The 16,240-nt window shown below is 41.6% G+C and overlaps 2 protein-coding genes and 1 non-coding gene across 3 annotated transcripts in view; 2 read left to right on the forward strand and 1 right to left on the reverse strand.

The window, feature by feature from the left end:
- LOC126565264 (derlin-1) overlaps positions 1 to 16,240 on the forward strand; it is a 144,034-nt gene that overhangs the window by 104,190 nt on the left and 23,604 nt on the right. The window lies entirely within an intron of this gene.
- Positions 5,200 to 8,977, reverse strand: LOC126564178 (fez family zinc finger protein erm). The gene is made up of 2 exons (XM_050221137.1): positions 8,948 to 8,977; positions 5,200 to 7,556 (listed from the first exon to the last, which is right to left on the reverse strand). The coding sequence occupies exons 1-2, from the start codon at positions 8,957 to 8,959 to the stop codon at positions 5,337 to 5,339; spliced, it is 2,232 nt and encodes a 743-aa protein (XP_050077094.1). The 5' UTR covers positions 8,960 to 8,977; the 3' UTR covers positions 5,200 to 5,336.
- Trnar-ucg (transfer RNA arginine (anticodon UCG)) lies at positions 13,012 to 13,084 on the forward strand. The gene has a single exon. It is a non-coding gene; the product is annotated as a tRNA-Arg (tRNA).

The raw sequence follows: 16,240 nt of genomic DNA on the forward strand, positions 1-16,240 counted from the left end.
ACAAGAACATAAAAATTTGCCTTTCAAAACGAAAAGGAAAATATACTTTTTTATAAAAAATAAAAGCAGCATAAAAGTGTACTTAAATTGACAAAACTCATGTAACAAAGCACGATTCTGCCAACTTATTTGAATAGAATACAGACACCGATATTGAATCTGTTTGCTTAGTCTCTCCGTTTCCTTACTGATATGATAACAATCAGACAATTAGCGAGCGTTAAAAGCTGAGAAAGTTCTTGCAAAATCCCGGAACAACGTTTCAACTCCCGGAAAACCGCACCAAAGCTGTGAAAAAATGTCCTTCCTCGAAAGAAACCATCTCGATCGAGATCATCCTTCCATTCACTGCTGTAGATGGTGTTCCTGTTTTACGGATATCCGTCCCAAAAACCGTTTCCATACCGTTCCTTCTGTCCTTACCGACAAAACAATAAGTAAACGTATGTTTCGCTTTCGCCAGCACAAAACAAACAATAAGAAATCACCAAAAACCATGTTAAAAATAGAAAGCAGAAGCAACACACACACACACACACACACACACACACACACACACACACACACACACACACACACACACACACACACAAAAACACATGTAAACAAACAACGAGAAACGATCCTTTTCGGCAAGTTTGGTCGCTCGGTCGGTCGGCCGGTCTGTGTCGGTCAAGCGTGCGTCTCAACTTTTGTGCAAATATTTTGGGATAATTTTGTCGGCCGTCTAATATGCCCCACGCTAATGATCTTAACCATTGTGTGGCAGGCGGATTAGGATCGCATAAAACAATCACAACATCAATTTACGGACCTTCCGTGTGGTTCATGTGTGTGTGTCCTTTCGGAAGCTTAAGTACGCCCGCACCTGAATAACGTTTCGAAGGAAATGTAGGCCATTATGCTTCCGAACGAAGCATTCCCAACATACAAAAGGAGTTAAGGGCAGGGATGCTTCCCATTGATACGGCACATTCTGGCGTTAGGCGCACACTGCGGTACACGGTGGTCAAGCGGATTTATTTTTCCGTTTGTGTAATTCCTTCCGAATCGAAATCCGAAAGCAAAGCTGGCAAAGCTGGGGTATCTATCGATGGCAGAATTTCCCATGATGGGATGAAGATCAATCGATTTGTGGCTATTTGATTTCGATAAGAGATAGTAGGTTTTTTAAGGTTATATTGAAAGCCATAAGCTATCGTATATTAAGCAATTTGTACTTTTACTATTGGAGACAATATGTTTTGAGCTAAATATAGAGGAATTTTTATTCATCATTTATGCAGCTCTATTAGCCATTACTTATTTAATGGGTATGATGTTAATTTTAAGCTTCTACTAAACTTGATATAATATAGTAATACTCTATATTAATAATATTATATTATATTAAGTAATATTCTCTATTTCGTTTACCAGAATGTTGGCTACGTCATGAGAATTATGGCGATAAACCCAGGCAACACTAAGACACGTAAGGAGTGTATCGAAAGTTTAATATAATCCATTAAGAGAAGGAAAGTCTTTCTGATAAGCGCTTCAGGTTTGTATAGTGACGTTGGTATTCATAAGGCCATGGGCGACGAGAGATTTCAAAATTTAAATTACAGTTTCTCATGAGTGATTGTGAAATTTTCTCGCTTTGAAATCGCTCTTTGATAACCTGACTCGTACACAAGCTACCTAAACGGGACAATGGAGAAATCGCACAATAGCTGAAATCGCAATTTAGAGCTAATTTTACAGTTTCGCATCAACAGCTTGAAATTTCCTTTATGTTTAAATTACAATAAAATATCAGGAAGGATACGGTTAGTTCTCGCTTGGTCTCCTTTTGATAACTGAACTGAGCTTGAAGATCCGGATCAATGCTAAAATCATCCACGTACATATCTGTTTTCCACAGAACGGAACTTTTCTAGATCTAGAGTCTAGATCTAGTTTTTCTGACAATTAATTATTAGCAAGAATCAACTACAACTAGTATAACAGGCTTACCATCGTTTACTGACTGTTTTACTGACTGGGCTCTACCAAGAGAACAAAACTGGATGCAAGCATCCATCGTTTCTTGCAATAATCACGGGATCACGTTGGATCAGATTGATATTTTTTTTTTTCTTCTTGGATCGAACCATTGTTTCGTGTATTTGCTGACAACAGACTTGCTTAGGTGGAACGAATTTACTAGCCAAGGGAGAGCCAGGAGAAGTATCCAACTGCTGGACCAACATCCGTTGGGACGGGAAGGTGTAACTTTCCCGAAAAGAGATTCTCACACCAACGTTTGGTTGAATTTGGGTTCTGTTCCCTTATAGCAAGGACAAACTACCGACCATGGTAGGCATGACTAAGAGCTAAGATTATTTGAAGAAATTTGTCCAACCTCACTTATAGTTTCTAGAATCGATTGTCGTTTCTAAGACTCCAAAGTTTTGTGCATATAGTAACATTTCTTAAAGTGAAGTAGTCTTATCTGCAGTCTTTGTGTCTGACTGGTTTTTAAGAAATCGAAACCTATTTAATTCGCATCTGTATGTCTTCGCATATAACTAACTCTCGAAAAAATTAAATAGTCCTATCTCAAATAAGCGAAGATTTCCAAAATGAGAACCATCAAAACTTCGCCATATCCTTAATAATTATAGGTAAACTTTTCCAACGTTCGTTTCGCTTTCATTTCCAGTAGAATCTTCTGTAAACTAGTCATTCTACGAGCGATGCACAAGATAATCCTCCAACGCTCGATACGATACAGCTCGCACAAGAGCGGGAACGCAAAACCATTCTCTATACGGCGTGCAATTCCATACCCTACAAGCCCAATAATCCCTTGTCCACTGTTATGTGTGTGTGTGTGTGTTTTTAGAAGCTTTTGCAAACATAAGTGCAGCTGTGCGCATTGATTTGCCGCCTCTCCTACAACACTCTCACAATCCGGACGGGAATATTACGTCGAAATCATCGGTTTCGACCATTTTTCGCTTTTAATGAGGGAAAGAATGCTGCTGCTACCTGCATTGATGGTATCCATTTTGTTTGGCACGCAACATTCTTCTCCTTTTTTCTAGTACGGTCAGTTCGATGGTTTCAGTTAATCGGATTTCGTTGTTGCATCAGCGTTTGAATGCTTGCTGCGCAATGTGAAAAATTTTGAACGACACCATTTTTTCTTAGAAGTTATCCATATGAGCTAGCGATCATTTCTTTTTTTGGCCTCAATTTCCTCATAAATTTATTCGCAAAACAACCAGTGGAATGTAGCCAATAGATCGTGCAGAATTTATACTCTTTATTGCCTATTTTTCATTATATCTTCCAACTTTTCCATCCTGCACAGCAACCAGCAGCAGAAATCGCATGACTCGATTGCATATAAACAGTAAAGCTTTGCACTTCCATATACGCTATTGACCCGTTAAGCATGGCAGTCGTCTTTCCAGCATGGTTTTTCAATCATTTTCCCTGTTTTTTCCCCCCGAAGGATGGGAGAGTATTGTTGACAAACATATTTCAACCAGTGCATGATAAATGTTGATTGTGGATCAACGGTTGCGATATTGATTTATGTCGTATTAAATTGCAAACATTCCGGCAAGCAATCGTGTGTCATCGTAACTTTGTTACGTATTCGATAGTCTAGCAGGTTGCGCATGGAAGTTGCATTTTTCATTTATTGACTACTGTGAATACAGCTCTCGCATAGCTCAAAGCTTTTCATAATTCATATCTTGATTGATGGGAATAGGCAGAGGAATTTCAAATAAAACATTCGGCTATGACGGTTTATGATTTGCGATAGATAGAGGTGGGTTTGATGCATTCGATCTAACATTTAACATGAAACAAAAACATTAAATCTATACTCAATATAAATTTTTTAATAATAAATCTCACCATTAAAATTTGGAAAAAATATTATTTTCATAATAAGCTTACCTCAGTAGTCTTCAATGCTCTAAGTAATAGTGGTTATATCGTTGAAAGCTGACTAATTTCTAAACATTTTTTTGGTTGAAAATATTACATTTGGATTTTTTTATTGATTTCATGAATTATTGTCCAACTTCCTTTTTTTAGTTTCTCATGTTTGCTTATTACAATATAATATTATTTTATTTTTAACAAAACACTTAAGAAATGCCTAAATTAGAATAAGCTATAATTTGCAAAACATTATAAAATCTTTTTTTTACAAAAATGTAAAAAAAACATAAAATTTTCAAACCATGACAAAAATAACAAATAACACTAAAGGAAACAAAACATTTTACACTTTAAAAAATTAATCCCAAATATTGCTCTTCGCTGTGTTACTTTTTGTGATGTAAATTCACAAAAAAAGGCTGTCGACGAGCAGATACAATCACAAACATAGCTTTTTAGTAACATTGCGAATATCGAACTCAAATCTAATGAACATTCATTTCAAAAATATTTCAATCAACATTAAAATTTCGTTTTAGGCGGCTCTCTGGTGCTACTTACCATTTTGTTATACTTCAAAACATTAAACATACTATTTAATATATAATTTCTCAATATAATATTTACACACAACTTAAGCTATTAGAAATTCAAATAAAACAATCCAATCGTTGCTTTCTTGTTGAATTGTACATCATCATTCCGATTTGTGTGATTTATTTAGTCTTCTGCAATTTATATATGTATAGCTTTATATTAATAATATAGATCAACGCATTAATTCCATTAATTCGCCGCTTCTTTCCCACATAGCCTCTTTCTAATCGATCCTGCGATCCTGCCTGCCTAACAATAGTATACCCCCAGCAAAAAGTGGAAAAACCGTACGGCAATTACACAAAATTTACCACGAAACTCTAGAGCTTAAATTCCTAATGCGCGGGCATGATGATTGCTATCACCGACTTAAACACTAAACACCACGTCCTAGGTACAGACGTACGACGCGTTATAACTGGGAACACCAATCCTTTCTCTCTCTCTCTCTCTCTCTCTCTCTCTCTCTCTCTTTCTCTCTCTCTCTCTCTCCCTATCTGGGTCTTGTTCGCTACATTCAAATCACTCTGGCGTGGTCCATTTTCTTTCGCCACACTGTATTGCACACATACACACTTCATGTACTGTTTAAACTAACTGTACACACCTCAAACATCAATCGAGGCAACCCTCGACTCGATCACTTCGCCGTTACTACGAAACCAGAACGAGTGAGAGCGCCCTCCCTACGGTACAACAGCCGAAGCTACAGCCGTCACAGTGATTGCTGCTGACGCGGCGGCTACTTGTGGCGCCACTGGTGACAATCCGCCGAAGCTCATGCCCGACGACGCATGCTGGTAGTACTTCTGTCAGAACACTTTCCCAATAAAGGGACTGTCGGTGACGGCTGCAGCCGCTGCTAACCGTTGATGGTGATGGCGGCCGGTTGGCATGAGAAACGGACTACCATAGTCAACGCCTGCTCCAGTTACCCCGTTGCGCATAGCAGCTGCAGCAACGGCTGTGTGATGGAGTGCGGCTAGCGAGGATGCACTACTAGACCAGGACGGTACGGGAGAGGAGCGAGCTTGAAGTTCCGTCGGTCCTACACCGACGTGTCCGTGAGGGTGAGGTGGTCCATGGGAAAGGCCCGATCCGTGCAGATGAAGCGAATGATGAAGATGCGGCGAAGACGGATGATGGTGGGTTGTCGGGGAACCGGACAAGGAGGGTGTTGCTGGACCGGAGGAAGAAGCTGACGATGCTGCCGGTGGTGGAGGGGGAGGTGGCGGTAAGGATGGATGCTGATGTCCAGGAGACCTCGTGGCGGAATGTTGACTCGGACCATCCAGTGGCGATCCTCGATGGTGGTGCTGTGGAGTACCACAACTCCGAGACCTTTTGTGACCACCTCCAAGACTCACATCGTGCAGCTTTCGCATGTGCTTCTTCAGGTCAAAGTTCCGACAGAAGCCCTTGGCACAGATCTTGCACGTGAACGGCTTCTTATCGTTGTGCGTGTGCATGTGGAAGGTAAGGTTGTAGATCTGATGAAATGCTTTGTTGCAGATAGTGCACTTGTACGCCTTATCACCACTATGCGTTAGCTTGTGATTCTTGTAGTTACCCTTCTGATGAAACCCCTTGCCACAGTACTCGCAGATGTACGGCTTGTACCCTGCGTGGATTCTTGTGTGTGTATTAAGTGTGGAAGAGCGATTGAAAGCTTTACCACACGTCTGACACTTGTGTGGCTTTTCCGAGGTGTGAATTATCTTGTGCCGACAAAGCGTCGACGCCTGCCGGAAACCCTTGCCACAGATTTTGCAGATAAACGGTCGAGCTCCCGTGTGAACGGGCATGTGACGAGTTAGGTTGTAGTGCGCATTGAACACCTTACCACACTCGGGGCAGGCGAACGTTTTCTGCTTGGCCGCCATTGCAGCTGCAGCAGCAGCTGAAGAGGTGGGCGAACCATCCGGACCACTGCCGCCAGGAGATCCTCCCGCTGAGCTGCCACTAGAACTCAGCGACGAGCAGGTACTGCTGGCAGAAACATTCAGATTAGCTCGCTTTGCACTCGGTTTGGTCTGGCTAGCGGCGGCAGCAGCTGCAGCAGCGGCGGCCGCAGCCGCAGCCGACAGAAGCTGATGATGGCCATGTGAGCCTCCATGTAGATGACGTCCATTTAGCGCTGGATGGCTGTGAACATTCGCTGTCTGAACAGCTGTACTAGCTCCCTGAAGACCTGCTCCAGTCGGTGGTGGTGATAGCGTAGGACTGTGAAGACGTCCCGGTGTGCCGTAGGGATGTAGTGCCGCAACAGCCGCCGCATGATGATGATGATGGTGATTGTGATGTTGCTGCTGATGGTGCTGATGTGTAAGTGCCGCGTACTGAGCTGCGGCACACATCAACTGCCCCGGATAGTACAACAGTGGATACTGGCTCAGTAGCTCCTGATGACGGTTGCTTGCCACGAACTGATGGACCGAGTTGGGGACGTACTTCTTAAACGCGGAATCGTACGCCTCCGCCACAGAACTTCCCATCGACGAAGGGGGTTCGTAGCAGGGACTCGACCCTGCTGCCGACACCGGACTCATAGACTTCTCGTGACTTTCATGGCGTCGCTTACGGAACTGAGTGCTACTACATGGCGACGTCATCGATAGTTCAATTGTGTCATCATCACTCGCCACATCCACTACCGCATCCTCATCATCTTCCTCCACATCCTCCTCCAGTTCGTCCTCTTCCTCCTCCTCTTCATGATCTTCCGCTCGTTCCTCCTCCTCCTCGCGATCATCCGGCTGTCCCATAATGTTTGCGATCGAAAACTTCAACGTACCCCCACTAGGTCGCTGAATCTTCGCTACCGGCCGGTTTGCCATCGACTGCACACTCTCAGCCACACTGACGGTGGAAGCCACACTCGTGACGGTCGTCTCATGAGGGCTCGGAACATTGTGGCGCTCGGTGGCGTCAGTGGCGGACTCCGCATCCGGGACAGCTCCTTCCATTGTGGGACTCTTCGCTGTATGCGGTATTCCTGGTGGGCTACACGGTTCCTGCATGCCACGGGGACTCTGTACATACGAAAGGAAAAAAAAAACAATGGAAGAAAGGTTAGATTTATCATTGCAACGTTCATTATCACACACTGCGTGACATCAGGATGTGATGATTGATCGGACAATCGTTTGAATATTCAATCTTACATCTAAACAAAAACCCAACGCGTTACACGCCCATCGGAATTCGTACCCCGCGTTGGATTTTTCTCGTTTAATTATGTTTTACCAACAGTGCTAAAAACAAATCCATTTGAATGCCCGTCCCGTTGTTGCAGCTGTTTGTGTTGTTTTACAAACACACTAATTCGGTTTCAATTGTCCACGATTGTGGTAATGGTAGGGCGGAAAAATAAGGGGGGAATTTCCTTCGAGAAAATTTGAATCACACTTGCACACGAGTTGGTTATTGAAATGCGACGTCTATTGTGTATGGGAGAATTGGCCCCTTAGTTAGAATATTCTCACACTCGTATTGATGCAATATTGAACAAATGTTTTCAAACTGTTGTGCAAACATTAAAAATTTGTTGAGTATTGTATTGAGATTTCGAATAGGGTGCATACAAAAAAATAACTTCTCTTCTACTGATCTACTTCCCTTTATGTAAGAAATTTATCAAGAAAGTATTTTAATATATTTTAAAAAATCTAAAAAATGTTTTGTGTAACCCTTCCTTTACGTACTACTCTACAGCTATGATATTTTTTTTAAACTTAGTAAAGCACTCCATAAAATGAATAAAAAACTGAATATTTTAGTGAGAATAATTTGCCTGCTAAGGACATGATAAGTGTTTCGCCTAAAGTTATGCAATTTAATGCTTCAAGGAAAATGGAAAAGGATTCATTTGAGACTAGCATAATTTATTTGATTTCTGCAACTCTAGTATCTTTTTATTTGCATTTTTAAAATATCACAATCAATGCATGTATTCAAGAAAATTCAAACACTAAAATAAGATTTCCCGAATCTCTGTTAATTCAAGAAAAACAAGAATTTTGGGTTCAAGATATGAACCCAAAAATGGGTTTAAGATAAGATATTCAGTACATCAAGTCATCTGATATCATCCTATCATCCTTTAATAAACGTTAGGAGCTTTCAAAACATTGTTTATATTCTAAACATTGTTGCCCTGAATGATTTTTAAAAGAAATTGCTAGGAATGTTTTGATAAGTGTTTAATCCTGTTTTTTTCTTCATTTATCTATCCCTTTATTGACTATTGGGACCTACGGGAGACTTTGCTTTAAATTTGTAAAAACATTATTAATTCGTTTTATTCTTCTGGTTGACAGTAGTACTAAGAAACGGAAATATAAAATAATTCAAACTGTTCATGGAATTTTAATGCACAGGTATTTAAAATGTTTTTTTTTTTAAAGCGACAATAAATACGTACAAAATAAACCATGATGCAAAAAATGCTCGTTGACCGCTTGTAAGGCTGGCGAATGTATCCGCAACCACCGTTGTCCGTTTGTTGTCCAGCAGTTTTCGCACAGTCTTATCACCTCAAACTCAAACTGGAGAAATTGTCCCTTAAACGCTCTGCAAAAAGCTTCACTCGATGCTTCGAATCAGCGTCAACCAGCATCAACTAAACAGTAAGACGTCTTCCCATCATAATGGGTTTTAATTTACGCCTTCTCGACACACACCCACTCGACGCCAATTGTTTTACACGCTGCAACCATACACTTGACACTCTTCGAGATCTTACATACACCACACATACACACACAGAGTCGGAGTCTTTTGGCCGACAAATCGTACGCCGGAAGTTGGAAACTCAATTAAGGAAATTAATTCAATTGATCGTGGCAAGTGGTCCTTACGGGCGTTTCTCCCGTTACGCTCTTAATTTATGCCAACCCACATGAGCGTCTTATCACAAGCACATAGCACACGAGAGCTCACAGGAAAATCAGGAAGCAACACTTTGGAGTATTTGTTGAGCAAAATTGACAAGACCTCTTTAGAACTTCTTTTGGTCTGATACTAATAATAATAATAATCAGTGGGGAGAGTCGATGCACATTTCCATTAGATTTTCACACTTTCAGCAATTGCGCACTTGTACAACTTTAATCGTCTTAATGGCAACTCTACAAGACGATAATCTTGAATCCGATCCGATTTCGTAAAAGATTCGCCTTTTTCGAAGCTGGAACGACCGTGTTCGTTCTCGTACCACCCGGTTCGGCAGTTGAGACTGTTCTGACGAGGAATCGGGCTCGAAGAATCGCACCAGAACTAGAAGAGGGACAAAAAGGACGAATCCCTATAGAACCCTACATCCCTTCGAGACCCCTCCCTCTCGATGGAAAACTGAGCATTTTCCCTCAGTTCCCTGTTCGCTAAATCATAGCTACATGCATCCACACACACACACAGAGAGCAAGCGTACCGAGGCCCCGCGCTTATTCGCCGACATTTGCAGCCTGCGCAGAGACGTACACGCACACACAGGAATACGAATCCTTCAACAAAAAAAAGGCACCTCAAAAAGGACACAGGGACTCGCTACTGCTCTAACCGCTGCCAGGGTGTGGAAAAGGACATTCTATGTACACAAGCAGCCACACACATACACACACGAACGTAGAAGAGGACGCACTAGAATCATTTTATCCTGTCATCCACGCCGTGATTCCTCTAGCCTTTTTTTTTCTCTCTCCTCTTATTCTCTCTGGCCATCTTTGAGTGTGTCTGTATGTATTTGGCCCTACTTGGTGAAGAAGACAGGGCCAATGTTGCACACTTCGCGATGACCTCTCCTCTTCAACGCCAGTAGCTCATCCCCTGTCATCCTAGCCGTCAACGTCGGCATCATCATCATCATCATTGACGTGTTTCATGAGCAATCCGAAGGTCCTTTTTTCGGTGACGCCCCGTTATTTTTCGCCCACTGATTACACTGATCCCCGAATCGCTCGATGCTCATCGTCGTCGTGGTCGTCGCTGTCGCCGTCTTCTTCGGGTTGGTTGGTCCCGGCACATCCTGACGCACGCGCTTTCGGTCGGAGCAGTCAAAAAAGGACAACCGAGCGGCCGCTTTCTGCTCGTTTCACTCTACAGGTCCTATCGCAAACCGACCCTACCCTGAGTGGATGAGCAAACAGACGGCAATGTGTTGTTCGCGCGTGGCTGCGAAAGAACTGCTAGGTTGCCCTGCACACACAACAGTGCAGAAGAAGAAGAAGAAGAAGAAGAAAACCAGCAGCACTAGCGATATGTACAGGGATCGCTGCAAGGTGGATCCTCTCCATTACTCCCTTGTGGAGTTTGGCAGCAGTTCGGTTGCTATATTCTTGTTAGCTCATTATCGTACACTTGAGTAGCTGTGACGCTGGGGCTCTGTGCCTTTTTTTGTAGCTGCTTCGTGTGGTCGACCCTCTCTCTCTCTCTCTTTTGATCGCTATTTTAATTTGAAAAGACCACCGTCACCACCGGGTTGACAAATCCGGATCCTGCTCCATGAAAACCCACACACACACATACCCCTCTTGTCTGGAGAGGAGTATATGGGGTGAAGAGCAAAATGGCCAGATAGTGTAGGAATGTAGTTGAGCTGAGAAGGGAGGGGAGTTGGGGAACTAGGGTGAATTAAGCAAACAGTAAATAGAATCAAAACCGGTCGAGAGGAAAGTGCAAAAAAGACACGCTTTTTGTAGCGTGTTAAGCTGAAAGCTTCTCAACATCTACCGGCCCAGGGAAATCTTCTCTCCAAGAAAATTTGCCAAGGAAAGCGACAGTGACAGTAAATGGGTAAAATGGGCTGGAGCCACCCAAACGAAGCCGTAGCCGGGGTTGGAGCGTGAAAATATATGAACAATCTTTTGTGCAACGGGCTGGAATGGATGCCGTAGCCGGGCGCCATGCTTCGCTCCAGTAGATGGGTGTAGATTTGCAAATCTTTTTGTGTACCTAGCTCCTTATTAACGAATCACCCAAATGAGTAGTCGTTAAAGCAAATTTATTCTATTCACAGCAGCAAAAATCGATACCTTTCTGTTTGGAATCTGCTGGTGAGAAATATAGTTTTCCTTCTTTCTTTATTTTTCTGTTAATTTCAGTCTACTTTTTTGAGTTTTTTTATTTATAGAAAAGCTTTCATTGTTATTGATTAAACACCTACTTTTTTACTTCCTACATTTCGAATATCTTGTATTTTATCCTAATACTAATGTTCTACATATGTACTATAGTCATGTAACGCGTTTTGCCTAATCACAGGCGCACATTTAACTTGCAGCATTATGCCAATAACATATGTTTTATATAACTGTAAAAAAATGTTAATATCAAAATTCGCTTCCGAAACATCGTAAAATGATGTCCGGGATTAACATTGACTAATTTTGCCCGGGATAAGACAAAGAATAAGGAGGAAATGCCTTACCAATATGATTATAAAATTTATTCAACACAAGCGGTGTTGGACCGTCATAATTAATTATAAATAAATAAGTAAATTAACTAATTTTTTTATTTTTATTTCTAGGCTCGGTGCCGTATTCTCTGTTCTTCTTGAGCTGATTTTTAAAAAAATTCTCAAGGCATTTGCTGCTTATATTTTGCCTTACCTCAAGCACACTTGGTTGCCCTAACTTTAATTATTTAAATAAATAAATTAGACAGGTTGTTCTTAAGGAATTAATTGTTTTACTTGCTAAACACTTTCTTAAAATATACAATAAATTCGATTCATTCTATTGATACACGATGACGTGCTATGGGAACGGGTATCGAATCCCATCCAAACCTTCTTCCCAAATACTGAACTGACAATGTAATAGCAAATGAAGCCAGCTGGAAAAGGTAGACTAAGATTTAGGATACTGCAGAAACAATGTATGCTTTCTTTAGACGGCCTGGTCGTATTGCTATAATAAAGTTTGTATTTTATTTTTTTAAAGTAAAACTAAGACATTTTAAAATGCTATTCAAAAAAGTGTAACAAACTTATTTTATGATAAAAAATATTTTTAAAACAATACATAAGTACAAAGACCTTGAATAGTCTTGTGTAATTATTTAAATATGCAATTTTCATTCAAACATAAATCAACTTCGATTATGTGTGCCCTATTGGCATCACACACCGAACTATAAATAGACACCGGGTTTATCCATCTCCATCTCATCCGCTTCCAGTGAACAAGCAGTCAAACCGCGCTCCACAACAAACCAACGAATCAAAACCAATGCGATAATTTCGCAATCAAACGCAACGGACGGCAGATACAACAGCACCGCACGACAACTCAAGTCAAGATGCTCTGCGATGCGTGAAGAAATAGTGCGCACAAGGGCCGCCCGAGTCTCCGCAAGAAAGTAGTGTAAAAAAAAATCGCATAAAATAAACAAAGCGTACACACAAGCAGGCACGCATCGACGCTGAAACCGTCGGATTACGTTACGAGCTGTATGTATGGAAGATAACGTCTCGCTGGTGTATACGACCGTGTGGCCTAATGGAGAAGGCGTCGGACTTCGGATCCGAAGATTGCAGGTTCGAGTCCTGTCACGGTCGAGCTTTCAATATTATATTATATTATAATACATGGGTTTATTTAAACTATTACTTATTTCTCTTTACACCGTAATGAGTGTATAAGAGATCAAGAAGTGTGTTTATTATTATAAATTGGTGGGTGGTATCCACTTAATTTTTTAAGAAGGAGCGAAAACTAGAACAAAATATTCTTTGGTTTGTATTGCTGTGTGACATATGGTAAATTGAATACAACTAATTGCAAATATTTCGCTACTTTCATAAGCCACAAATATCATTTAACCCTTTCTGTCTTTTTATAAGGAAACAATCTACAAACTTAGTTGTGCCATCCAAAAATGCCGCCAACACTAGGAAAAGGATAAAATAAAAGGGATAAAATGCAACCCTAACCTCGTTAAACGCACAAGTAGTTGAACCATACACCCTCTCTCTCTCTCTCTCTTCTTTTCGATTCCTATTCCTTACGACATACAATAATAAGCAAAAATCACCTGGCGTGTGCCAAATACACTTCCGATCCGTCCCCATGCGCCGTCGTATGCGTTACATGAGCAGAGGCATTTCGGAAGGAAGCACCTGTCTCGTGCATTGTTCCTTCCCTCGCCTAGGCTATTAATGAAGCAGCTTCTCTCCGGACTGCTGTCCACAAAGATGCACAAGCAGACGTTGCGTTGCTCACGCAGCAAACAAAGACGCTCGATTGCTCAATTCAAACTCTATCAAACACGGTAGCACAACAGCAAAAACCCTGTCACTTCATCGTCGTGGTCTCATATTCCACCTCCACCTCATTCTTCTGCCCGACCTTTTGGGCTTTGTGCCCTTGAGACGCGGTGCCACGGTGGAAGATGGTAGAAGCGGGATAGAATTACATCAGACACACATCTACAGCCGGATGTTGAATATGTGCACACGTACACGGTTGAGAATTCTTATCCAAACGAATCCTTTCCCTGCCCGACCGGTAAAGGCCATAAGGACTTCTTCTCTGTCCGGGCTGCCAAAAGGACGCGCCAGTGATCTGACGCTCTGACCAGATCTGGCAAAACAATCAACGAAACGATGCAACATTAATGAAGAATTCACCGGACAAGGAAGCAAACTGGTCGGAAGAACTTCACCATGTCTGGTACTTCTCAGGACTCCGTAGTAGAGGCCTACCCGTTTGAGCTGCTACTTGAAGTTGGTATGCCGGGCCGCAGGCGTACAGTGCTTCCCCTTTCTTTTTACTGGTGAGCGACAGTCGTTCGAGAATTGTGCATTTGTGCAGGGATGAAATTCTTCAACTTCATGGCCGGCCCGAAACCCAGACACTGGGACGTGCCTAAGTTTGTGCTCTAGCCCTATAGCCCACAATGGATGTGTTCAAGAAGTCACGACTGTTTGCTGGGCACGGGCAGAACTCTTACTCCCTTTGCCGGAGGAGGCATTGCATCACAATACTTTCGAGTGTGGTGCAACAAACTCCCTCAGCAGACTCGGGTGTGACCATCGTCGTTGCAACAGCAAAGCACAAATTCAATTGCACACTTACTTGCCTGTGCCGATGAACTTCAGGGAGACCAAACAGTCAAACACACAACCACTCCACCAGCATGGCAACAGTTTTTGTTTTGCTGTTTGTATTGGTTCCGGGATTTTTTGCTCCACTCTATTTTGTCCGGGCCGAGTCCGGGCAGGGAATGGAGAACCCGAGTGTCAGAGAAGTACATTCGGCACAATCGCAATATCTGCAAACAAACATTCCTCGCCCGGAAGGATGTGTTTCCGAGACGACGGTCTATTTTGCTCGAGAGAAGGATGTCCTCTTGGCAGGATGTCGTGTCTCAACAGCTTGCTGGATTGTAGGCTTTGTGCAAAACAAAAGGATATGTTGTTGACAATCTTCGATGTGTGTATGTAAATCAAACATAGCATCAAAGTGTTAAAGTCAACTACACAGGTGGAACCAAAAACAAGGTTCCATCAAAGGATTCATATTATATGGGCGATTATTTTAGGCAACATAGAACACATAGTTTTGAAGTCGCCCGATGGTGAGGCGACAGTAGCGCCGGCCTCAACTCGACAGGACTGGAGTTTAGAGTCCATACAACTACCCAACTACGTGGTGTATCAGCAACTTTAGTAAGCCATTAGATGACTGGCGTGACCTAGTAGATCGCTAAGCTTCGAAGAGATATCAGGATCAGATATTTACACATCATGAGATAAATTGGGTAAGAATTTGTAGACAACATGATAAAATCCAACATAATTTCTATTTTTATGAAGTAACTCCATGTAAGGAACAAGTTAACAAAAGAGCAAAGCAATGAACAAATTTAAACAGAAATTCATTAAAAATTTAAGCTTTAAATTTAAAGAAAAGGAAAAACTCCAGAAAAAAAACAAATAAATAAATACGTCGAATGCAATGAACCAAAAAGAACCACAATCGTTATTCATGCCCGTTTTAATAAGGCTTTGTTTTTTGTTTATTTTTGAACAAGGTAGATGAAATGTTCGAAACCTAATTGTATATTTTTTCTACTGTTCTATGTTCTTCGTATTTGGTCTTCGTTTGGACGTATTTGGACAAGTTTGAAAAAATCAATGATATTGATTTCTTATATGTCTGTGCTCCCGTCTTCAGTATTTTGTTCATTATTTTGTTTCTTGTTATCCTTTTTATCTTTTCCTTTGTTTACATTTTTAGATGTTTACTTTAATTTTGACAACTTTAGTGTTTCGTTTTTTATGTTATTTTGCAGTTTTTTGCTTCTTTTGTTTGCAATTTTGTTATTTTAATCTGTTTTCTTTTTGTAATGTAATAAAACATACCGTTAAATTCATCTCAAAATGTGTTATACATCTACTGAGGAATCTGTCAACCGCCAAATAAATGCACCCTCACAGCAAAACCGCTCATTTAATGGTACATTCTCTTTGTGTTGCTTTGACCGCTTCAGGCTTCCAGCTTCCGTACTATCAACATACCATTCTCCGCCCAACAAGGAGCATATGGTCGCCTGTCAAGCTGCGAGTTCGTTGCTACTTCATAGCTCCATTGCTCATTGCTCCTTATATTCTCTTCTTCCTAACGATCACTTAGCGCCTGTCAAATTGCATCACTGTCAACTGCAGTAGGTAGCAGCTCGCTTCTATTCGTCTGCCTAGGGATAACTTGAT

This window comes from Anopheles maculipalpis, chromosome 3RL, assembly GCF_943734695.1.
Source record: "Anopheles maculipalpis chromosome 3RL, idAnoMacuDA_375_x, whole genome shotgun sequence".
Classification (NCBI taxonomy): Eukaryota; Metazoa; Arthropoda; class Insecta; order Diptera; family Culicidae; genus Anopheles; species Anopheles maculipalpis.